General features: G+C 43.8%; 1 protein-coding gene across 1 annotated transcript in view; it reads left to right on the forward strand.

Annotated features, from left to right (window-relative positions):
- Positions 1–1745: 1745 nt before the first annotated feature.
- The window catches only part of NGF (nerve growth factor), an 88644-nt gene continuing 65859 nt past the window's right edge, over positions 1746–24530 (forward strand). Inside the window, exon 1 of the mRNA XM_083358650.1 lies at positions 1746–1917. Coding sequence (XP_083214776.1) covers positions 1915–1917 — 3 coding nt within the window. The 5' untranslated portion in view covers positions 1746–1914. The remainder of the gene's footprint in view (positions 1918–24530) is intronic.

The following is a 24530-nucleotide window of genomic DNA, read 5'->3' on the forward strand; positions in this document are numbered from 1 at the left end:
TCAGCAAATTAGCAGGCAGCTGGTTGAAGAGGTACAGTTGCCACCTCCGGGGCATGGCGTGGGTACCCACAGAGAGGGCTCTGAGTGCCACCTCTGGCACCCATGCCATAGGTTTGCCACCACTGTCCTATTGGGTCTGGGTGTAATTTATAGCGATAGTATCATAGTATTAACCTATAAAGATATTTATGGCTTGGCACTAAAGGTAAAGGTAAAGGTTCCCCTGCACATGCGTGCTAGTCGCTTCCGACTCTAGGGGCCGGTGCTCATCTCCGTTTCAAAGCCGAAGAGCCAGCGCTTGTCCGAGGACGTCTCCGTGGTCATGTGGCCGGCATGACTAGCACGGAATGCTGTTACCTTCCCACCATAGTGGTCCCTATTTTTCTACTTGCATTTTTACGTGCTTTCGAACTGCTAGGTGGCCAGAAGCTGGGACGAGTAACAGGCGCTCACTCTGCTATGCGGCACTCGGGATTCGACCCACCAAACTGCCAACCTTCTGATCGACAAGCTCAGTGTCCTAACCCACTGAGCCACCACGTCCCTGGCTTGGCACTAAGTACCTTCAAAATCAGATATGCCTAGTACAAAATGACCTATGTATTTCCTGATCTTATCAGGAAAACCAACTGGAAGGCAAGACAAAGTATGGAGTTGCTGCTTTTACATAGCAATTCCCGACCTCTGAAATGGGCTCCTACTGGAACTTAAGTTAGCTCCTATTGGAGCTGCTTTCTGGAAGTAATTAAAAACAGACCTGTTTCAGAGGATTTTTAATTATCTTCAAATTGACAAAGGATATCTTAGAACAGAAGTTTAAGCATGCCTATAAAACTGGGGGTGGTGGTTGGGAGACCATGAAGAAAGCTTTACTAAAGGCAGAGGAGGACTCAAAGGTGCAGGTAGATAAGAAAAGAGTGCTTCAAAAGCCATTTTGGGTGGGGGACATGATATACCTGTCAACTAAGTACCTGCGCCTGAAAATACCCTGCAAAAAGCTAGGGCCCAAATTCATAGGCCCGTTCCGGATTATGCAGGTTATTAACCCAGTTCGCTGTGCAGCTACAACTACCCCAGCTTTTGGGAAATATACACCCGGTTTTCCATTGCAGCTTACTAAAGCCAGTGGGGAGCCCCTCCTCTGGGTCCATGAAATGGATACCAGGCCCTATCACAGGGGACCATTATAAGATCCAAGAGGTGTTAGACTCCCTATCCAACGAGGTCGGTTGCAGTACCGTGTACAGTGGAAGGGGTACCCTGTTACGGAGACATCCTGGGTGGGGGAAGTGGACATCCAAGCCTCCAGGTTGCTGTGGCTTTTCCACAAATGGTGTCCCCATCAACCAGGAGGGGGGGTCAGCTGCATCATCCACCACAACCTGTGATTAATCACACGTTTCTCCTTGTCTTCCAGGTGGAGCCCTGGTAAGGGGGCCACCTGTCAAGCTCCTGTGGGCTCGACACTAACGGGAGGGGAACAAGGACAGCAGGAACGAGGAGAAGGCCAGTGACAAAATTGGCGGTGACAGCCCTTCCCTCTCCTGTTACCTGGCCTGTTGGCAGGGTACCTGGCGGAGCATAGCTACGCGACCATCGGCTGCATGGCTCCACGGCCATTCTGCCTAACAGCTGATTGGCGCAGGGAAGCAACAAGGAGCCGGAAGCTGAAAGCCTGCAGCATGTCCTACCTAATTGCTCTTATCAGCGTACGCCCTGGATGCTGGTTAGGTGGGCGGGGGGTGGGGCCAGTTGGGAAAAGTATATGTAAAGTGCTGGGAGGCGATTGCTCCCTGTGCTAACTTTGTTTGCTGTCAGTTTGCTGTTTCTGTGACTGAACACCTGACAGAACGTTCCTTTATTAAAGCCAGCCACCTGTCAACTCTACTACTTGTTTCCTTTTGGAGCCAGGGGATGGTAAGGACTTTTAACATCTGAACTTTTATGATAACTGCAATCCCTTCTGTACTTCACCTTTGAAACTATGAGTCTGATCTGTTTGAAGTTTGTAGAATAAAGTATTACATTCAGTTTTCTAAGATATATCACTTTTAATATGCTTATCAAGGCCCACAATAGTGCAACATCTTTTGATTGAAGTAAAAATAGATATAACAGAGAGAAAAGTAAATGATCTTCAAATGTTATGTAGTGTTCATTATAAATATTAAGAAATGGTGATTGATATCAGATAATGGGTAAATATTTACCAAGAAGTAATTGTTTATCATGTAAAGAAAAAGTAACACTGATAATTTCATTAAGTAAACATCAGTGTATTTGATGTACTACTTTGTATTAACCAACTGCATATTTAACTAATTAAAATAGATACTAATGGATCTCACTGTTGGCGATGTTTTGACAGCAATTTGTAAAGATAAATATCTACCATATACTTTTGGGACCAAGAAGTACATATATTCAGTCTACTACAGTCTGAATGCAGATCATCAGTTCTTTTAAGGAAGCAACTTAGATCAAAAAATAATTAAACATACTTTCATTCATATGTGAAATGTTTCAATGCTTCATGAACCAGAAAAATAAAGAAGTGAATTCTGGTCCCAAAATGAAGGTCTCCAGCTAAAGTCTGTGCATTATAAAAACAGGGGTTGTGGGATTGTTGGAATCCAAAAGCTTAGCGATTTCAGGGTGGATTCTCTCCTCCCACCCCAACACCAAAAGAGGCACCTCAGATGTGTGATGAGGCTTTTATTTTAGCGACAGCACCAGCAACTCTGAACACGCTTTGCATAGCTTGGCTTGTTACCACAAGACCTAATGAAGTATCTTTAAATCCTTGTGATAAAATTACCATTCAGAACTCTCAAAACACCCCCATTCTAGTACTGTGCATTTCTTTCATTTTTCTTTTTCTTAACTTTTTTTTTAATGTACTCAGTTATCCCAAAAAAGCATGCACGTACAGGGCAAGGAGTTTCTGTTGTTTCTTTCAGGTTGATTACAAACTTGCAAAATACAAACTGTTCCTCAAACTTGGCAATATTTGCTTCTAATTATTTCTGACCACATTTATCAAACGCACAGAAAACAGTATTCGATCTCCACAAATTCCAAATCCTATCTGTCAGTTGCTGAGCTGAAACAAAATTGTTCTTGTTATTTTCAGCTGTGGGCTTTTAATTTAATTTTGTTTACTGTACTAAACTGTTTTCACAATCTAATGCAGACCTTTTGCCCTAAAAGGTCATTTAAATTCATACATTTATTTATTTATTTTATTTATTTTTGGGACTTATATGCCGCCCTATCTCCCGAAGGACTCAGGGCGGCTAACAACAATAAAAACAACAATACAAAAGTTAAAAAAAATTAAACAAACAGCCCCAAAATTAATTAGCTAAACAATTAAAAATTAAAACAATTTTAAAACCCGTCGTCAATCCAGGTCAGCTTGATGAAAAAGGAGTGTTTTGAGGCCGCGGCAAAAGGACCAGAGATCCGGGGCCATCCGGAGCTCAAGGGGGAGTTGGTTCCACAGGGCTGGCGCTCCCACAGAGAAGACCCTGCCCCTGGGGGTCGCCAGCCGACATTGTCTAGCCGACAGCACCCTGAGGAGGCCCTCTCTGTGTGAGCGCACCGGGCGATGGGAAGTCGTCCCCGGCAGCAGACGGTCCTGCAAATATCCCAGGCCTAAGCCATGTAGGGCTTTAAAGGTGAGTACCAGCACCTTAAATCTCACCCGGAAGACAACCGGTAACCAATGCAGCTCACGCAGGAGGGGTGTAATATGGGAGTATCGGGATGCTCCCATCACTACCCGCATGGCCGCATTCTGCACCAGCTGGAGCCTCCGGGTGGTCTTCAAGGGCAGCCCCATGTAGAGAGCATTGCAGTAATCTATCCAAGAGGTAACGAGTGCATGAGTGACCGTACGTAGGGCATCTCGGTCCAGATGTGTGCATATAAGCAGTTGATAATATTATATAATACAGTATGTCCATAACCATCCATTAACTCTCCTTCCAAGTCTCTCTTTTTTGAGTTTTGAAAGTAAATAGATGCAAATGTTTCTACCTATTGCGTTGGTGCGGGGAAAGAGAATGTACACCCAACATATTGAAAGATTATCCAGTAAAGATCATTCATATCATTCTCTTCTCTGCTGTTCCCTGCTGTGCCGGACCGGTTGGGCTGCTTGCTGCTCTCAGACGGGTTCTGGTCGGCGAGGAGGACGAGGAGGACACTTGCGGGTGCGTTTGGGGTGGCGGTGATGGCGGCGGCGGCGTGGGCGCTGGCGGCGGCAGTTTCTCGGGCTGCGCTCGGTGCGGCGCTCGGTGGCGGCGTTTTTTGCTTCCCCGGGCCGTTTCGGGCCGCCCTTAACATCTTCGGGCTGCCTCTGGTTGCCGAGAGAGACGCCTGTGGGTCCGACTTGGCGGCGGCGATGGCGGCGATGGCGGTGACGGCGTGGGCGTTGGCGTTGCCACTGGTAGCGGCGTCTCCTGGGGCCGCATTCGACGGCAGAGATGGCCTGCATCCGGCGACGACGGCGGCAGCAGTGGACTTGGGCCGTTCTCAACGACCAGCACTAAGCGGTGGCATTCCTGGGGCCTCTTGGCCCGAATGGCAACACTTGACCTGTTTTTGGGCCACCTCGGCGGCATCAGTGTTTTCTGGCCTATTTGGGCCGCTTGTGGAGGCCAGTGACTGGCTGCGATGTTTCTCGGGCTCTCGGCCCCTCCCGCCGGCGGTGGTGCTTTCATCTCACCCCAGACTGCATCAGGCTGCTTTTAGTGACGCTATCGTCCTCGGGCCGTTTTGGCGGCGGAGAGGGCGACTGAGAGTTATCCTAGCAGCGATGATGCTTCCTGTGCTGCCTCGGACCGCTTGTGTTGGCAACGGCGTCTTTGGACCGCTTCAATGGAGCAACAGGCGGTCTTTATACCACCTTTGGACCGCTCTAACGGCAGTGACGCTTTTAGACCATTTCGCCCATTTTGGCCCGTCTACTCTTCTGCCTGAATATATAATTTTGTCTGCCTCCCCCTCTCCCCTTTGGATTTGGTCGGTCCTGGGTATCAGCCATGGTGGGAGAGTGGCTGACTTTTACATCTGCAGCCCCATAGAGGTGGGAGCTCTATGGGGCATGCCTACCCAGAGTATATCTTTGACCATCCCCAGGTACAGAGTTGCAACTTGCCGTGAGAGGGCGGGGGTGACCTGTTTACTGGGGCACCCAGCTAAGTGGCAGTGCAGCTGGGTGTGGATCCAGATATTTTCTTTTCCGGCCTTCGACCCTCCTATGGACTTGATCATCTCCAGGACTACCTATTCTGGACTTGCTGGACTAACATGCGACAATATACTAGCACGGACTTGCTCGCCCTCAGGGGTGCCCCCCTCGCCTGGGTGCGACCCGCCTCTTTAAATTCTAACCTCGATGAAGGGCCCGAGTTCTGGGTCTCTGAGAGATGGCTGGGTAGGGGTAGGGGCCGTCAACATAAATGTAACAAGAGGCCCCTGATTTTGTTTTTATCAAAATTTTTTACGGGGTTGGGGAGGGGGGTGGGTGATAGGGGTTGTTTGGTTTTGGGGGGCGGCCAATCAACCATAGTTCAGGCCAGACTTGGGTCTGACCGCGCGGGGGGAGAACGAGGGGTCGTTGTCTCCGGGGCTCATGAGCGGGTCGTGGGATTACCAATTCCCACGACGGGGAATGGCAGCAGGCGGATAGACAGGGGGCCATATCGTTACCGGGAGCGCCGTCTCCGCTATTTGCAAGCGGTGGGGCGCTCCGACCCTCTGCTTCTTTCCCGAGGTTCCGGGAGCGAGGATGTGCAGCCTCCTGAGCTCCGGCTGGTGTACCTGAATGCCAGGTCCGTGGTCAACAAAGCTCCCCTTATTAGGGATTTAGTTGAGGGTGAGCATGCGGACCTGGCTTGCATCACGGAGACTTGGTTGGGGCCAGAGGGTGGGGTCCCTTTGGTTGATCTTTGCCCACCAGGCTTCCGGGTGCTACACCAGCCTCGAGCTCAGGGTAGGGGTGGGGGAGTGGCGGTGATCGTTAGGGAGACCTTATGTCCGCGGGAGACCACCGTTCCTCAGATAGTCGGGTGTGAGTCTCTCTTTATGAGATTTGGCTCTGGGGCGCAGTTGGGCTTGCTGCTCGTGTACATTTCGCCTAGTCGCGTAGCGGCAGCCCTGCCCGAGCTGCTCGATGTCCTCTCAGGGTTGGTGGTTGAGTTCCCCAAACTTATAGTTTTGGGAGACGTCAACCTACCATCCCTGGGAGGTTCATCTGAGCTTGCTCGGGAGTTCATGGCTTCCATGACGGCCATGGACCTGACGCAGGTAATTTCTGAGCCAACTCATGAGGGAGGCCACACCCTTGACCTGATTTTCTTATCTGGACGGTGGTTGGATGATCTTGGTGGGGGCTTTCCACTTACTATGCCCCTGTCATGGACCGATCATCACCTCCTGCGGCTGGTCTTCCATTTTGCCACCCCTCGCCGTGGAGGTACGGAGCCAACTAGATGGTACCGCCCCAGACGCCTAATGGATCCTGAGAGATTCCAAGCGGCGCTGGGGTCTCCACCTGCCTCCATTGCTCACAGCTCGGCGGATGCCTTAGTGGAAGCCTGGGAAAGGGCAGCCACTGAGGCACTCGACCGGGTTGTACCCTTGCGGCCCCTGACCCGGCGCAGATCCCAGCGAGCTCCATGGTTCTCCGCGGAGCTCCGGGAGATGAAGCGGCGGAAACGGGGCCTAGAGAGCTGCTGGAGGTCCAGCCGATCTGAACCCGACCGATTGCGGTTAAGAACCTATATTAGGTCTTATCTCGCTGCGATGAGGGAGGCGAGGTGTAATTACTTCTCTACCCTCATCGCGTCCGCAGACAATCGCCCGGCCGCCTTGTTTAGGGTGACTCGCTCCCTTCTTAATCAGGAGGTGAGGGAGGATCCCTTGCAGGGTCGTGCCGAGGAGTTTGGTCAACATCTGTTGGATAAAATCGCTCGGATTCGGACCGGTTTGGACTCCAGCTGGGCAGAGTCTGACGATCAGGACACGGGCGGTCTTGTCAATGTTATCTGGGAGGAGTTCGATTCTGTGACCCCTGATGAAGTGGACAGGATTATGGGGAAGCTGAGTTCCACCACATGCTTATTGGACCCGTGCCCTTCTTGGCTGGTTTACGCAGCTAGGGAGAGGACACGAGGCTGGCTCCAGGCGGTTATATCTGCTTCTTTGAGTGAGGGTTATTTCCCCACCGTCTTGAAGGAGGCGGTGGTGAGACCTCTCCTCAAGAAGCCTGCCTTGGACCCAGCTGTATTGAACAACTTCCGTCCAGTCTCCAACCTTCGCTTTCTTGCGAAGGTTGTTGAGAGTGTGGTGGCGCATCAGCTCCCTCTGGTCCTGGATGAAGCGGATTATCTGGACCCTTACCAATCGGGTTTCAGGCCCGGGCACAGCACGGAGACGGCATTGGTCGCTCTGGTGAATGATCTCTGGAGGGCTCGGGATAGGGGGTATTCCTCTGTCCTAGTCCTATTAGACCTCTCGGCGGCTTTTGATACCATCGACCATGGTATCCTGCTGCAGCGTCTCAGGGGATTGGGAGTGGGAGGCACGGTTTTTCAGTGGTTCTCCTCCTATCTCCTGGGACGCTCGCAGTCGGTGTTGGCAGGGGGGCAGAGGTCGACCCCTAGGACTCTCGCTTGTGGAGTTCCTCAGGGGTCGGTCCTCTCGCCTCTCCTGTTCAACATCTATATGAAGCCGCTGGGTGAGATCATTCGTGGTTTTGGAGTTGGGTATCATCAATATGCTGATGATACCCAACTTTTTATTTCGACCCCAAACCACCCCAGTGATGCCCTCGCTGTGATGTCCCGTTGCCTGGAGGCGGTTCGGGTCTGGATGGGGAGGAACAGACTTCAACTCAACCCTGACAAGACTGAGTGGCTGTACATTCCGGCTTCCCGAGACACCTGGGATGTTCCACCTCTTTCTATGGGGGGTGAGCTTTTACCCCCTGTGGATAGGGCTCGCAACTTGGGAGTCCTCCTAGATTCACGACTCACTTTGGAGGATCACATAGTGGCCGTGACTAGGGGGGCTTTTGCCCAGGTTCGCCTGGTGCGCCAGTTGCGGCCCTATCTGGATCGGGAGGCCTTGTGTACGGTCACTCATGCGCTCGTGACCTCTCGCCTAGACTACTGTAACGCTCTCTACATGGGACTTCCCTTGAAGACTACTCGGAGGCTCCAACTGGTACAGAATGCGGCCGCGAGAGTTGTCTTGGGAGTTTCCCGGTACTCCCATGTTACACCTTTGCTCCGTGAGCTGCATTGGTTGCCAGTTGTCTTCCGGGTAAGGTTCAAGGTTTTGGTTATGATCTTTAAGTCCCTACATGGCATGGGTCCGCGATACCTCGAGGACCACCTGCTGCCGGCGTCGACTCCCCTCCGCCCTGTGCGCGCCCACAGAGAGGGCCTCCTCAGGGTGCCTCCTGTCAAGGAATGTCGACTGGTGGCCCCCAGGGGGAGGGCCTTCTCTGTGGGTGCTCCGGCGTTATGGAATCAACTGCCGGTCGAGCTCCGGATGGCATCAGACCTCCGATCCTTCCGTCGCGGGTTGAAGACCCATTTATTTGAACTAGCGGGTCTGGCCTGATGGGGGTACTTGGGTTTTTTATTGGTTTGTTTTAGTATTCTGGTTTTAACTTGGGCATTAATTTAATTATTTTTTAATGTTTGTATTGGTGTTTATATTTATGCCCTGTGAACCGCCCTGAGTCCCTTTGGGAGAAGGGCGGTATAAAAATCTCAATAAATTAAATTAAATTAATTAAATATAAGAAAAAGTTCCAACTTAGCAGGCAATAGAAAACCTGAAGCAAATTCCTTTTCACTTCCTGTTGGAAACAATGCTTATATTAAGGTTTAAATTTGGTTTATAAAACATACGGGATCATATAAAATAGAGAATTACTATTCAACCTATGACCAATTAAGTCATCATTTCAGACATATTTCCTTACCTAAACCGAGAAACAGAATGACCCCAAGAAGGCAAAAAAATCAGTGGGAATTGGAGCAACTCCCAACTTTCTGTTCAATGGAGAAGCTGGCAGGGAGTATTGGAAACCTTCCTCCCCACCCCCTTCCCTTCCTCCCTCCCTCCCTCCTTTTAATCATACAATTGTAGCCAATACCTTGAGTTTGTAACCAATACCGTGGTGGCGCAGTACTGCAGGCTACTTCTGCTGACTGCCAGCTGCCAGTGGTTCAGCAGTTCGATCCCATCCTTCCGAGGTCGGTAAAATGAGGACCCAGATTGTTAGGGGCAATAGGCTGACTCTGTAAACCGCTTAGAGGTGCTGTAAAGCACCATGAAGCAGTATATATCTAAATGCTATTGCTATTGCTATTCTTGAACTCATCTTGTAGATACCCCTGCATGCAGTGAAAATACTATGAGAAGAAAAACATTAGAGTACCTTCTTCCTTCCTGTAAATACTTTTCTAATGGTATCAGAATATACTTTTTTCCTGAGAAATTCTAGTTTCTTTTTTCAGACAGGTTTCTAGCCATTTTTAGCGTGATAAGAAGAAAACTGAAGTTATAAAGAATTGAAAAGAATTAGAAATAAAGAATATAATGATTTCACAAAATATCCCATAAGTATAAAACTTCTTCATTCTTTATAGTTCTCCATTTAGTTGCATTGTTTGTACTTTCTACTTTCCACTATCAAGTCTATATTCTTGCATTATACAATCCCACCCAAGTGATTCTGAAATATCCTACTATTTAGGTTATGTATTTTGTTGAAATTTCAGAAATATTTTTACTAAATGTTATTTTATATTCTTCACAGTTATATCTTATTTCTATTTAAAAATATCCAGAATAATTTACAAACAGAAAAAAAAATATTTTGTCCAAAGTGAATTATAAATGAGTAATGACTGAATAATAAGCTGGTTTATAAATAATAACTGATTCCTAAAACTAAATGATATCAAATTCTGTTAATAATAGTTTTCCATTAATATTTCATGTGAGGGATGACCCCTGCAAAGAATTGCAACTATTTTCTTTTTGCTTTTGTAAGCAGCTAACTGAAATCCTGGAAGGAAATGCAAAGGTTTTGGCACCATTTACTCTCGAGTAATATAGCAGGGACGTGGTGGCTCAGTGGGTTAGGATGCTGAGCTTGTTGATCAGAAGATCGGCAGTTTGGCAGGTAGAATCCCGAGGGCCACGTAGCAGAGTGAGCGCCTGTTACTCGTCCCAGCTTCTGCCAACCTAGCAGTTCGAAAGCATGTAAAAATGCAAGTAGAAAAATAGGGACCACTACAGTGGGAAAGTAACAGCATTCCGTGTGCCTTTGGTGTCTAGTCATGCCGGCCACATGACCACGGAGACGTCCTTGGACAAACGCTGGCTCTTCAGCTTTGAAACGGAGATGAGCACTGGCCCCTAGAGTCGGAAACAACTAGCACGCATGTGCGAGGGAACCTTTACCTTTAATATAGCAGACGCTAGATTTCTAATATGACCAACAACAGATCCTCTATTTATTTGCCATTTGTATTTCACAAAATTCAGAAATGTCTTTCTACACTCTGGGATTAAATAAATTACTTCTCACATTACAAATATGTGAGCTCCATAACTCTCCTAAGATGCACTTTCTGCTGAACTGGAAAATGTATATGATGTGGCCTAGAAGTTGTGTTTTGGGATTTTATCCATGCTGCTTCTGCCAAAATGTGGATTATCTACATTTACACTTATTTACCATACTGATTCTAGCTGTTCAGACATCAGGCAGATCCTATCCCTCTAAATCTGATTTGAGACATCTGTCTTCTTGGACGCCTGCACTTGTGCCCATGTGCTCTGCTGGCCTGCTGCCACTCGATGGTAGACTGGCTTCTGCAGTGACTTTTCAGAGGAATTTTTACATTCTACAAAAACAAACTTACCCCAAGAGAGAGAGATGTGTTTATGACTATTTCTGGATGACTGCCACAAAAAAGACTTAAGAAATTCTAAAATGTGAGCGTGTCACATGTAGGCATTTCTATGTCAAAGCATTCATTTGTTTGGCATTTGCTCTACTAAAACAACAGAAGAGAAAGAATCATGCAAACTCTTAACATTAAATTCATAGCAGTTTCTTAAAGTTTTTTCTTAAAGTTTTTTACCTTGTTGATTCAGCTATAATACTGTATATAAGCAGCTCAGTGATTTCATCTATATTATAAATCCTCCATATTGTCCTGTGGCACATGACAACTAGGTGCACATCTATAATAGTCTCTATGAACATGGTAGAAACGTAAGAGAATGGTTCAAAAGTTAACATAAAGCAAACTAGATTTTGGGGGAATAGCATGAGTAGAAGTAACAACTCCACAATTCAAAACCTTTATAGGACATATAGAGATTGCAGCTTTCTCTGTAGTAACACTGATGTAGTAAACCTTAATCTCAAGCTTTCACGAGTATTTTCCTCTCTCCTGTCTCCTCCATCTCATTTGAACTTAAATCCTGTATCAACTTAATCACTCTGTGTGTTTGATGAAATGAGATGCAGCTTAGAAAAGCTAATGCTTTAGTCAGAAAGGATACTACCAGACTCCTGACTTTTTTTATTTCCATAGCCAGACAACTCTACTTCTACAAAGTCTGTAATGTAATATGCAGCCATAACCCTAAAATAAATTAAAATGTGTTTGATGGCCTGAAATGTATAGAGGGAGTAGGATATGTATTATGACTTCTCAACTCTGCTACTCTTTCTTTTTCTTTTCTTTTTTTCTCTCTCCAGATATGCACACAAACAAACAGTCTATGGTCCTCCTGCTTTAACTCAAGTTGCGGTTTATCCTTGGTTTCTGAATCCATGCCATTACAGAGTTAGCTAAAGTACAAAGAAGAAAAAAGTAGTGGGAAGCATCAGATTCTTGAATCATATCCAACTAGAATTGAACAAAAATAGAAAGATTCTCACTGCAAATTTGCCATTGGAATGAAGGACTTGTTTTTTTTCCACTGTCTTCACTGAAGTTCTCTTGATATAAAGAGAGATGCAGAAGAAAACGACTGGGAAAGAGAGATTTTCTTGTTCCCAGAGATGAGGTTAAGGCCAACATTAAGTAGTTGGTATGGAACAGCATATAGCTCACTCTTGATAGAACCACCAAATCTTTGGAGAATAGTTCAATTTGCCATCAACAATATTAAAATATTTTATTCCAGTTGATCGAGTGTAACTGGATTCCAACTTTTCAAACTATTGCAAAGAAAATTTAAAAGTGCCACATGATCTTCCTCTAAGAATAGCTGATATCAGAAAATTCACAAGTAATATGGGGGAATGCACAAATATTATTCATGCATAGAATCAACAAATTATGCTAGTTTTAATGTCAAAATATTTAAGAATCTCTTACAATATACCCTTTGCTGGGGGTACTATCTAGAACACAGAAAAATTGAGAAAGGAAGTGGCAACACTTTTTTGTCACTGGATTGATAATAAGATTATTATTCCACTACTACAGAAATAAATTTCAGTTTAGTAGTTCTTTAAAATGTATCACGTAATATAGTTGCTGGATGAGATTCAGATTGCCTATTCAGTAAATAGTATGCCTCAAATATTCGAGGGAATGAATCCTAAAAACCCTCTCAGCTTTCTTCCTCCACAGAAGTGAAGAATAACTAAATTATACCCCAATCTGCTGGGATTGACAGAGTTTGCAATCCCATATTTTAGAAATAGCTTTTTCTTTATTTCCCAAAAGAGCGTATCACCGGTTAATCTCAGAACAGTATAAGTTCATCAGATTCCTTCCCTTCATTCAAATATAAAGTGAGATTTTTAAATGGTATGATATAAATTTCCATTACTATCATAACTCTTCATCTTTCATGAGGACCCAGATTGTTGGGGGCAATTAAGCTGACTTTGTAATAATGCCACTTGGGGTGTGTGTGAAAGCCCTAATAAGCAGGCATATACATAGAATGAAGGCTACTGCTAAGCTTGTAAGCCGCCCTGAGTCTTTGGAGAAGGGCGGGATATAAATGGAATAAAAATAAAAAAAATAAATAAAAATCTGGCAGCATCTTCCATTTTTGTATAAGCCATATACAAATTCTTGAGGCATCATCATGATGCACCTTATGAATTGGATCAGGAATGTAGGCTGTCACATAAACAGATTTTATTGCAGCAAGTGAATCATATCCTCTTTTCGCATAATAATATTATACTGTCATCTGTCTCACACTGTTTGCACTGGGATGTTCAGTATGCAATCTATTTTGGTTTGCATCAGGAATGCACATAGAAAAACATTTTTTCCTCGTGGGGTATTTCTCAGAAATCTAAATAATTAAATTTTAGAACTTGTGTTTTGTAGGAAGTAACGAAGTACATTTGATTTAATTGCTTTAAAGAGGATAATTGTTATTTCATTTATAACAGAAGCAAAAGTCTTACAAGTTCTTTACAGGAAGAGATGAAGTGAATTTATAGGCTATGCAATTTATATGTCTGAGATCTTCTCTTATTATAGCAGCCATTGTAATTCTCAGGTTAACTGCCAGGCAGGATGGCTATTCATTTGACATTTTAAATGTAGAATCCAGACTAAATTGTGGAACCATAACTGCAATGTAAATATTTACAAACTCTGGTGTGTACAATAAGAAAGAGAAACAAATGACATGTCTCTCATTGGGAAGGCAGGAGCGGGGTTCTAAATATTTACACACATGATGTAAGTCAAACAATGAGAAAGTTGAATACTTCAAGAGGTATTATATGCCCTGGTAATCTCTAGGTTTTAGATCAGTGCAAGTTATTCAAATGAGTCTGCCTTTGAATATTTTTGGAATCTACAACTACTACAAAAATGTAATTATTAAAGGCTAACTACAGTGGTGGGATTCAGGTATGTGAACAACCAGTTCTCTGTGTAGATGCTGCTTCTGGAAGTCTATTCTGGGCCTGAGCAACCAAAAATTAGCTATTGGTTCTGCTGAACTGGTGTGGACCGGCTGAATCCCACCACTGGTTAACTAGCACCTGGTTATAATAGAATAGAATAGAGCTGGAAGGGACCTTGGAGGTCTTCTAGTCCAGCCCCCGGCTCAAGTAGGAGAACCTATAGCATCTCAGTCAAGTGACTGTCTAGCCTCTTCTTTAAAATCTCCAGAGATGGAGTGCCACGATTTCTGGGGGCAAGCTATTCCACTGGTTAATTGTCCTCACTGTCAGGAAATTTCTCCTTGATTCCAGGTTGCTTCTCTCTTTGATCAGTTTCCAACCATTGTTTCTTGTCCTGCCCTCTGGTGTTTTGGTGAATAGCATGACCCCCTCTTCTTTGTGGCAGCCCCTCAAATATGGGAGTACTGCTATCACGTCTCCCCTATTTCTTCTTTTCTTTAGACTAGCCAAACCCAAGTCCTGCAGCTGTTCTTCGTATGTTTTAATCTTGAGGCCTTTGATCATCTTAGTTGCTCTTCTCTGAATTTTTTCCAAATTCTCAACATCTTTTTTATGATAGTGACCAAAATTGGCTGACGTATTCCAGGTGTGGTCTTAGTAAGGTTTTATAAAGCGCTACTAATACTTCACGTGATCTTGATTCTATGCCTGTTTATAAAACCCAGGATTGTATTAGCTTTTTTGGCTGCTGTTACACACTGCTGGCTCATAGTCACTGCTGGCTCATGATTGTCCACTAGGACTCCAAGGTCTCTCTCACAGTTACTGTTTTTAAGCCCAATCTGTACTTGTACCTTTGATTTTTTTCCTGCCTAAACGTAAAACTTTGTTTTTCTCCACATTGAAACTCATTTTGTTGGACAGGGCCCATTGTTCAAGTTTGTCAAGATCTTTTTGGATCCTTAGTTTGTCTTCTGGGGTGCTGGCTACTCCTGCCAATTTGGTGTCATCTGCAAATTTAATGAGTTCCCCTTCAATTCCCTCATCTAAGTCATTGATGAAGATATTGAAGAGTAAGATGGAACCTTGTGGTACCCCACTGCTTACTTCTCTCCTTGTGGATGTAGTGCCATTGAGGACTACCTGTTGAGTACGGTTTGCCAGCCAGCTACAGATCCATCTGCTGGTGATGTTGTCTATTCCACCTTTTTCTAGCTTACCAAGGAGTAGATTGTGGTCTACTTTATCAAATGCCTTACTTAAATCTAGGTATATTACATCCACAGCATTTTGCTGATCTACTAGTTTAGTCATTTGAAATAAGATTGGTTTGGCATGGTCTGTTTTTAACGAACCTGTGCTGTTATAATTTTGTTGCTTCTACTTGTTTGCAGATCTATTTTTTTGATTATCTTTTCTAGGATCTTCCCAGGTATTGATGTTAAACTGATTGTCTAGTTTCCTGAGTCTGTTTTTCCCCCCTTTCTTGAAGATGGGAACCATATCAGCCCTTTTCCAATCCTCAGGTACTTCCCTGGTGCTCCAGGATTTATGAAATATGTGATGCAATGGTTCTGAGATAACATCTGCCAGCTCCCTCATGATGATCTCCTAATGATCAGGTTATGCTAGTTAAATATTAATTCTATTAATTTATGATTCTAATTGAAAGTAGTATTTTTATCTAGAATGGAAGGATTTTTTTGAAATAGTACTATAAATAGAAAGCATAGTGGACATCTATGAGAACTGTGCTACATGTACGACATCAGTCAACCTGGTCTGCTAACATTTATAAGACAGGAATTGGTAACAGCTGGCATGTGGTTAGTCACAAGTAGCATGAACCAAACTATTTGAAGACAAAATATCCAAGACATCTCCTGCATTTGGGACAGAGTTTAAAAGATTATCAGAAGAAAAACTTTCAATATGGCACAGGTATGTGAAAAGTATAAAGAGGGAAAGCTAACGCATTGCTTAAATGTACGTACAACCCTCAGACAAATGGAATCAGATGAAAGGAGAAACCAGTGAAAAAGAGACTATTGGTGTGAGAAATTATTGATTCAGTGACATAAAAAAGGAGACATTGATCAGATAATTCTCTGAATTAATTTTATGATACAAAAATAAAAACCAATGTTAACAAAGGTAGTGAGAGACTTCAAAATATCTAAAATAAGTAAAAAACATTATTGGGTCTTTATAGTATTATAAACCCCATTGAGTGAGCTATGAGCTAATTCATATCTTGTAAGGATGATATGGAAGATACCTTTCTATGATTCTGTCCTACATCAATTAAAAACATCTATATAGTTAATGAAGAGAGAAATAATATAGTTCTTTCCATACAACTATCAAGTGCAAGAAAAGAACCAAGAATTGCTTGTCTGTCTCTTTCTGTCTGTCTGTATGTGTCTGTCTATCTATCTGTCTGTCTGTCTGTCTGCCTGCCTGCCTGCCTATCTATCTATCTATCTATCTATCTATCTATCTATCTATCTATCTATCTATCTATCTATCTATCTATCTGATTTGTTTGGTTTGTCCAGTTCACTAAACCATAAGTCATAAGTCTTCAAGACAAACTTACAGTCACTTATAAACCACTGTGAGATTACATAAACTAAGGCAAACACAAAGAAACCACATTAAGGTTTAATGTAATGTGTGAACCTAGTTGTTTACTTGCTACTTTCCTTTGCTCTAGTTCATTATAGAGTACTGTCAACAAGGTAAGCACTTGTTTTAAATTTAGTGCCCAGAGTACATATGCAGCAATTTATCCCTAGCTTTGGTTTTGCGCCCCAAAAGATCAAGAAGTATGTGCTTTTTATTTCAGTATTTTAAATAGATTATAACTTCTGGACATGAAAAAGGACATGGATTTTCATATGATTTTTTGTGAACTTCCACAAACATGGAATGGAATCCAAAAACTATAGCAACATGAAATATTTTGTCTCATGAATCAAATACGTCTGCTAATTTCCCAATTCCCTCCACAACTCCATTTGATATTTCTGGAGATTTCTCTAAAACGCTAGAGTGAATATGCAGAAGAAAGTAAAAAGTAAAGTAAAAAGAAAGGTTTTTAAAACTCCTGCACATACAGGGTTGAGTTCCATCCTTCTGGAAATCTTCTGGTTCTTCATACCCTCACTCTGACTTGCTTCTACCATACAATTTCCAAGATTGTCTTCCCTGAGTGTGAGAAATAGAGCTCCCAGAACCTGGAGCTGCCTTAATCTGGTGAATAGAAACATTAAAAGAAAGTATTTATTTCTCAACTGCAATATCCTGGCCATATACTGTAGCATAGAAGTGCTTAATCAAAGATTTTTGCCATTAATGTATGATTTAAATCCTGAATAATTCTGTTTTTATTTATTAAATTACATTAGTATAGAATAAAAACACAAGATACAACTGAATGAATGAATGAATGAATGAATGAATGAATGAATGAATGAACCGAAGAACAGAGAGGTAGAATGCAACAATGGGTCTTTTAAGTAATAATGCCATAATTTGGAAACTTCTTGCCCCATGAGTAGGGCTGTGTTCTTTTCTGAACATGTTTATTTGTCTAGTTGACATTTTTTAAATGCATTCATTTATTCATTTATTATTTCATTTTTACCCTGTTATAACTTTAACAGCTAAAGGTAGTGTTCATAGCACTTTTATTCCAATGTTTCTCAAAGGTTGGGCTGAAAGATATTTATTTATTTAATTTATTAGATTTATATACCGCCCCTCTCCAAGGACTCGGGGCGGTGTACAGGGCAATTAAAACGCTAACAACACGCAAGGTATAAAAATTAAAATAAGATTAAATCAATAGCCCTAAGTAATAAATACAATCTAAAATTTAATTTTTTAAAAAAATTTAAACACTAAAATCCAATCCCTCAGTCCAGGCCGGCCTGTTCAAACAACCAAGTCTTCAGGTCACAGCGAAACGAGCGAAGGTCGGGAGCCATCCGGAGCTCAACCGGAAGCTGATTCCAGAGGGCAGGCACGCCCACAGAGAATTGCTCTCCCCCTGGAGGCCACCAGTCGAAATTCCTTGACCAATGGCACCCTGAGGAGACCCTCTCTGTGGGAGCGCACAGGACAATGGGAGGTTAACACCGGCAAAAGGTGCTCCCGTAAATAACCCGGACCCATGCCATTTAGGGCTTTATAGGTCATCACCAGCACCTTGAATCTCACTTGGAAGACAACTGGAAGCCAATGCAGCTTGCAGAGCAGAGGTGTTACATGGGAGTATCGGGAAACCCCTATCACAACTCGCGTGGCTGCATTCTGCACCAGCTGGAGCCTCCGAGTGGTATTCAAGGGCAGCCCCATGTAGAGAACATTGCAGTAGTCTACCCAAGAGGTCACAAGCGCATGAGTGACTGTGCGTAAGGTGTCCCGGTCCAAATAGGGCCACAACTGGCGCACCAGGCGAACCTGGGCAAAAGCCCCCCTGGTCACAGCTCCTATATGATCTTCAAAATTGAGCTGTGAATCAAGGAGGATGCCCAAGTTGCGAGCCCTATCTACGGGGGGTAACACCTCACCCCCTATAGATAAAGATGGAATAGAATGGACAACCCGAGATGCCGGTACGCACAGCCACTCGGTCTTGTCGGGATTTAGATGAAGCCTGTTCCTCCCCATCCAGACCCTCACCGCCTCCAGGCAATGGGACATCACGGAGAGGGCATCACTGAGTTGATCTGGGGTGGAAATAAAAAGCTGGGTATCATCAGCGTACTGATGATACCCCACCCCAAAACCACGAATGATCTCGCCCAGCAGCTTCATATAGATGTTGAACAGGAAAGGCGAGAGGACCGACCCCTGAGGGACTCCACAAACGAGAGGCCTCAAGGCCAACCTCTGTCCCCCTGTCAACACCGACTGCGAACGACCCAGAAGGTAGGAGGAGAACCACTGTAAAACAGTGCCACCCACTCCCAACCCACTGAGGCGCCGCAGTAAGATACCATGGTCGATGGTATCAAAAGCCGCTGAGAGGTCTAATAGGACTAGGACAGAGGAGCAACCCCTGTTCCGAGCCCGCCAGAGATCATTCATCGGTGCGACCAATGCCATCTCCGTGCTGTACCCGGGCCTAAAGCCCGATTGGTAGGGATCCAGATAATCTGCTTCCTCCAGGAACAGAGGAAGCTGATAAGCCACCACACTCTCAACAACCTTCGCTAAAAAGCGAAAGTTGGAGACCGGACGATAGTTATTTAAAATAGCCGGGTCCAGGGCAGGCTTCTTGAGGAGGGGCCTCACCTTCAAGGCGGCGGGGAAGCTGCCCTCTCTCAAAGAAGCAGTTATTACTGCCTGGAGCCACCCTCGTGTCCCCTCCCGTGCTGCATAAACCAGCCAGGAGGGGCACAGGTCCAGTAAACAAGTGGTGGAACTCAGCCTCCCCATGATCCTGTCCACTTCTTCCAGAGTCACAGGATCGAATTCTTCCCAAATAATATTCCCAAGACTGCTCGATTCCCCATCGTCAGACTCTGCCCAGTCGGAGTCTAATCCGGCCCGAATCTGAGCGATTTTATCCGCCAGATATTGACTAAATGCCTCAGCATGACCCTGCAGGGGCTCCTCCCTCACCTCCTGGTTCAGGAGGGAGCAAGTCACCCCAAACAGGGCAGCCGGGCGATTATCAGTGGACGCGATGAGGGCAGCGAAGTAGCTGGACTTCGCTGCCTCCATTGCTGCGAGATAAGACCTTGTGAAGGTTCTTAGTCGCAATCGATCAGACTCAGACCGGCTGGACCTCCAACATCTCTCTAGGCTCCGTCTCTGACGCTTCATCTCCCGGAGCTCCATGGAGAACCATGGTGCCCGCCGGGATCTGCGCCGGGTCAGGAGCCGCATGGGAACAAAACGGTCGAGTGCCTCCACGGCCGCCCTTTCCCAGGCTTCCACTATGGCATCGACCGGGCTGTTAGCGAAGATGGCAGGCACAGATCCAAGCGCTGCCTGGAACCGTTCAGGGTCCATTAGGTGCCTGGGATGGAACCACCTGGTCAGTTCCGTAACCCCGTGACAGGGGGGGTGAAGCGGAAGGCCAGCCACAGGAGGTGATGATCAGTCCATGACAGGGGGGTAGTAAATGGAGATCCCCCTCCCAGATCATCAAGCCATCGTCCAGATATAAAAATAAGATCGAGTGTGTGACCCCCCTCATGAGTCAGGTCCTGAATTACCTGGGTCAGGTCCATGGCCATCATGGAGGTCATGAACTCCCGAGCCAACCCCGACGAACCTCCCAAGGATGGCAGGTTAAAGTCCCCCAGAACCATAAGTCTGGGGAACTCAACCGCCAACCCAGAGAGGATGTCGAGGAGCTTGGGCAGGGTGGCTGCTACACAGGTAGGTGAAAGATACGCCAGCAACAAGCCCAACTGAGCCCCAGGGCCAAATCTCAAGAGGAGCGACTCACACCCGAATATCTGAGTAACGGTAGCCTCCCGCGGACACAAGGTCTCCCTTACAACCACTGCAACACCCCCACCCCTTCCCTGAGCCCGGGGCTGGTGAAGCACATGGAAACCTGATTGATTGGCACAATGTGACTCAATGTCATATTTTCCAGCAGAACAATAATATTCAGTCAGTGCATCAGTGAAAATCTGAAAACTAGAATATCTGTATCTATGAAGATGAAACAGAAGCACTGTCCAAAGAAGCAGGAGTGGGATCTATGAAACCAGAATATGTTTCAATGCAGCAATAATACAGAGAACAGAAGAGGCTAAAAAGAACAGTTTCAGTGGAGCCCTATTTTCAAGGTCCCTGTAGATCAGGGGCCCCCAACATCTAGGCTGCAGCCCACTAGTTGATAAGCTGTTTACAACCAGGCCATAGAAATGGCAGACAAGCGCGTATGCACACCCCCACTTGCATGAGCAGTGGGTGAGCGGGTGCAGCTCCATTTGCATGAGTGGTGGGTGCACATGCATGCCACTCACTCAAATGGAGCTGCACATGTGTACTCACTTGCCAGCCACTCGTGCAGAACTATCTCTCTCTCCCCCGCCCCCTGCCGCCAGTCTGCTGCTTCTGCTCTACTGTGTACGACATTGCTTTCAAATAAAGCAGGATAGCTTTGCAGCTCCTGACAAGCAACTGCTACCTTTCCCCAAAGATTAGCAGACAAGAGAGCGGCACATAAACTTCAGAGATGGAGACTATGTTCAGTTGGATGCCAATTTTTGCATATTCCTGTTGTTTAACAGCAGGAGGAGACTGAAAATCACACAATATTCTTGACTTTTCAGAGAGTGAAAACAACAGTAGTGAGGAAGTGATACCCAATCTCTCTTTTCCAACTATTTTCTGACTGATTGAAAGGAGGCAGCAAAATTTGCTTTTCGTGTACCTCAACAATACAGTGAAAGCCATCACTGGGTCACACTTTATCTGCTCAGTCTAATTGCTTTGCTCAGGCAAAAATATACCTTTAGGCAAAAATTTGTAGTTACTATGGGAAGACCCATTGCCTTTTGTTGTAGAATTCATCTCAAATCCTCATAAAATCTCAGAAATATGTAAGCCTAACTAGACTGCAAAATTATCTAGGGGAGATGTTTTGAGACTGATGACTTGCCCTGCTTTTAGTTTGATGGAACAAATAGCAAGGCTATCCTATCCGGTTATCTTTTTTTTTCCTCCTGATTTTGAGAAAGAAGAAAAAGAAGAGTATTCAGATATCCAAAATGTCTTTCGATTTTTTTAAACCTACAGCTTGCCATTTTTGAAATCCATTTATAAGGATTCCATTTCCTGGTAATTTTAGGCAAAAATATTTTTTCTGAAAAATAAGAAAAATATCATGGAAGACTACTAATTACTAATTAGAATTTGTTTTTTCTCAGCTCATGGGTTGTACATTTGTGAATAGAAAAAACAAACACTTTTGTTTAGGTAGTTGATTTCAAGTCTTCCTGAAGGAAGGAAGGAAAACATTGTATTTCTACATAACTAGATTATATATGTTTAAAAATGATAAGTAAAACAAACCAAAATATAGATATGGATTTTTAACCAAGTATGAATTTCAACATTAACAAAAAGGGGGTTCCAGGATTACTGTACATTGTCCTTACCTGAACTACAGAGATGTATATTTCCTCCTTCTTATGTTCTCTTCTCTGCTGCTTTTACAGTCTCCTTCTATAGACTGAAAGAACATTGAACAGGTTTACACAAAACTAATAGAACAATCTGAGCAGGTTATTACTTGTAAGCTTCTTTTAAGTCCAGATCCCCTTTATAGGGTTGTTTCCATCCCCATTCCTGCTCGGGATTTGCCAGCACATTTCTTAAACTGCACCAGAATGGAGGGGGTAGCGTGTGGAATATCAAAAAGAAAATAGCTCTTTCTTTCCTAAGGTGATATAAGTAACTTTGTTTTATAGCAGATTTACAGAAACTTCCTTTCTTTTTTCACCTCCTTAATCACTTCTCTGTTTTCATTGGTGTTTTGCCGTAACTAGCCATACCACCTGCCCAACCAACAGCAGAGAAAGAGAATTCTCCCTATCTGTCTCTACTTAATTAAGTAAAGCTAGTAATTCTAGCCAGATTACTATGAGATTTGGTCGAAGAAAAAGGAAATGTTTTATGTAATCTGGCCAAGTTAACTAAGGGTTTAAGAGGCTAATTTCAAACAAACAATTTGAACATTTAGTAAAATTAGATAATGGGAATTAAAAGCAACAATATTATCAATATTAATATTGGCATTCAGATTGGATTGGATTGGATTTTGGCAGCACTTCCAGTGATAATACTAGAAACCTCGAGCCATGAAATTTGAAAGGCAATTTAGGTCCTGCCCAAGACTTTTTGTATCCTGAGGCTGAGCAATTAACAGTAAAATAGTCTCCTTCAAGTTTAACTTGATCAAAAAACAGTTTTAAAAAAAAGTAAAACCAGCAAACAAACAAAAAAAACCCATAATTCCATATAAATCAGTCAAGCCTTTTATTGTAAAAGAACACCCAGTACCATCTAGTTTAAAAAGCAAGGGAAACATACATAACACTGTCCTTCGTAACTCAGTTAAACTTTTAATTGAAACTACCTTAGTTAACCTTTAAAAAATGCTGCACCAAATACCTAGTTATCCACAAAAATGACAGATGTAAACAGAATCTATTACTGCTGGCATACTATAACACGACTGTATTATGTAAAGCATTTGCTGTGGATATCAAAGACTATTGAAAAGTTTTAACTAATACAGCATGGTTCAAAGTAATTTGCTTTCTTTGCATCACAGATGTCCCCATAAAAAGGATGAACTGTACTATGCTACGCTACCCATGATTTTCAGGCACTGCGGTGCGTGTCCTGGAATAAGCCCAACTTTCCCCAAATCAAATTTGTTTAAAAATTTTCTGAGTTCACATGATACATTTTGGAAATATTATTGCAGTTACGTGCCATTAACATACTCTTGGGTTTCTTTTGTTCTTTTAATCTTTACCATAATTAAGGTGTCTTGGATATTCTACTTGTCTGGGCTCTTTTCCATAGCCTACTTCTGCAAATGTACTCTAATATTAACCATATTGTTCCCACTTCATTTGTTGCCTAGTCTTGCCTGCTTTTTAAATATGGCCTGTTTTATATATATAAACTGCAAAGTACCTTAGGCTTTTGTGGTGGATGATCAAATAAATATTTAAAATGTTTATTTAAAGCATATTCAGTAGCAATAACATAGAAAATACAGAACTAAATAGCTCAGTAAACATATGAAGAGATAAATATAGAGAAGCTGCCATCTTAATGGAATGAGAGCCCTTAAAATCACAACAATTAGAGGCAATTGACTAATAGCACACAGATGGCCAAGCTTTCTTCACTTTGATGCTATCACCCTTTGTCCATTTATGCTGGCTGGAAATCCTACCCAAATATTTCTGGATGGCATCTCCTGTGTAAAGCTGTGGTAATGCTTCTTACCTTAATGGTGCCTCAATCATTCCTAATTCACTCCAGTCCACTATACATTTGACACACAACCCTCCTTGCAGTTTCCAATACTACCTATATAGCCTCATGATGTCTTCTTGAAAATTCATGCTGCGTGACCAGGGATCTCAACATGTTTCCTTGATGAGGAAAGAGGCAAAACCTTGAAACCCAGTTTTCTCACTCACCAGCCTGGGCGGAAGGGCACAGAAATGGATCTTTTAAGCCAAGCGACCGGCATCCACAATTTTTTAACATCCAGTTTCTGTATGCAAAGTTGTCCTCAGAGACTTGCAAAAAATATGATGAACTAAGCTTTGTGGAGTAGAATATATTCTAAAATCAGTTTTTTAATTATCGGTACATTTTAATTACTTCTTTAAGTCAAAATCAGCAACAGTTCTTGAACATAGGAATATTTATTTGTCAGAAAGGTCTGTGATGAAAAATAACTGAGATTACTTTGAGGACAAAGAGCCTTCTGTCGTAAACTGACAATCTACAGCACTATATATGTTGGTAAACTATCATTTCTAGCACCCCTAAAAAAATAGCCAATGGTGAAAGGTGTCAGCAAAATCTG

The sequence above is a fragment of the Vipera ursinii genome, assembly GCF_947247035.1.
Source record: "Vipera ursinii genome assembly, chromosome: 3".
Taxonomy (NCBI): Eukaryota; Metazoa; Chordata; class Lepidosauria; order Squamata; family Viperidae; genus Vipera; species Vipera ursinii.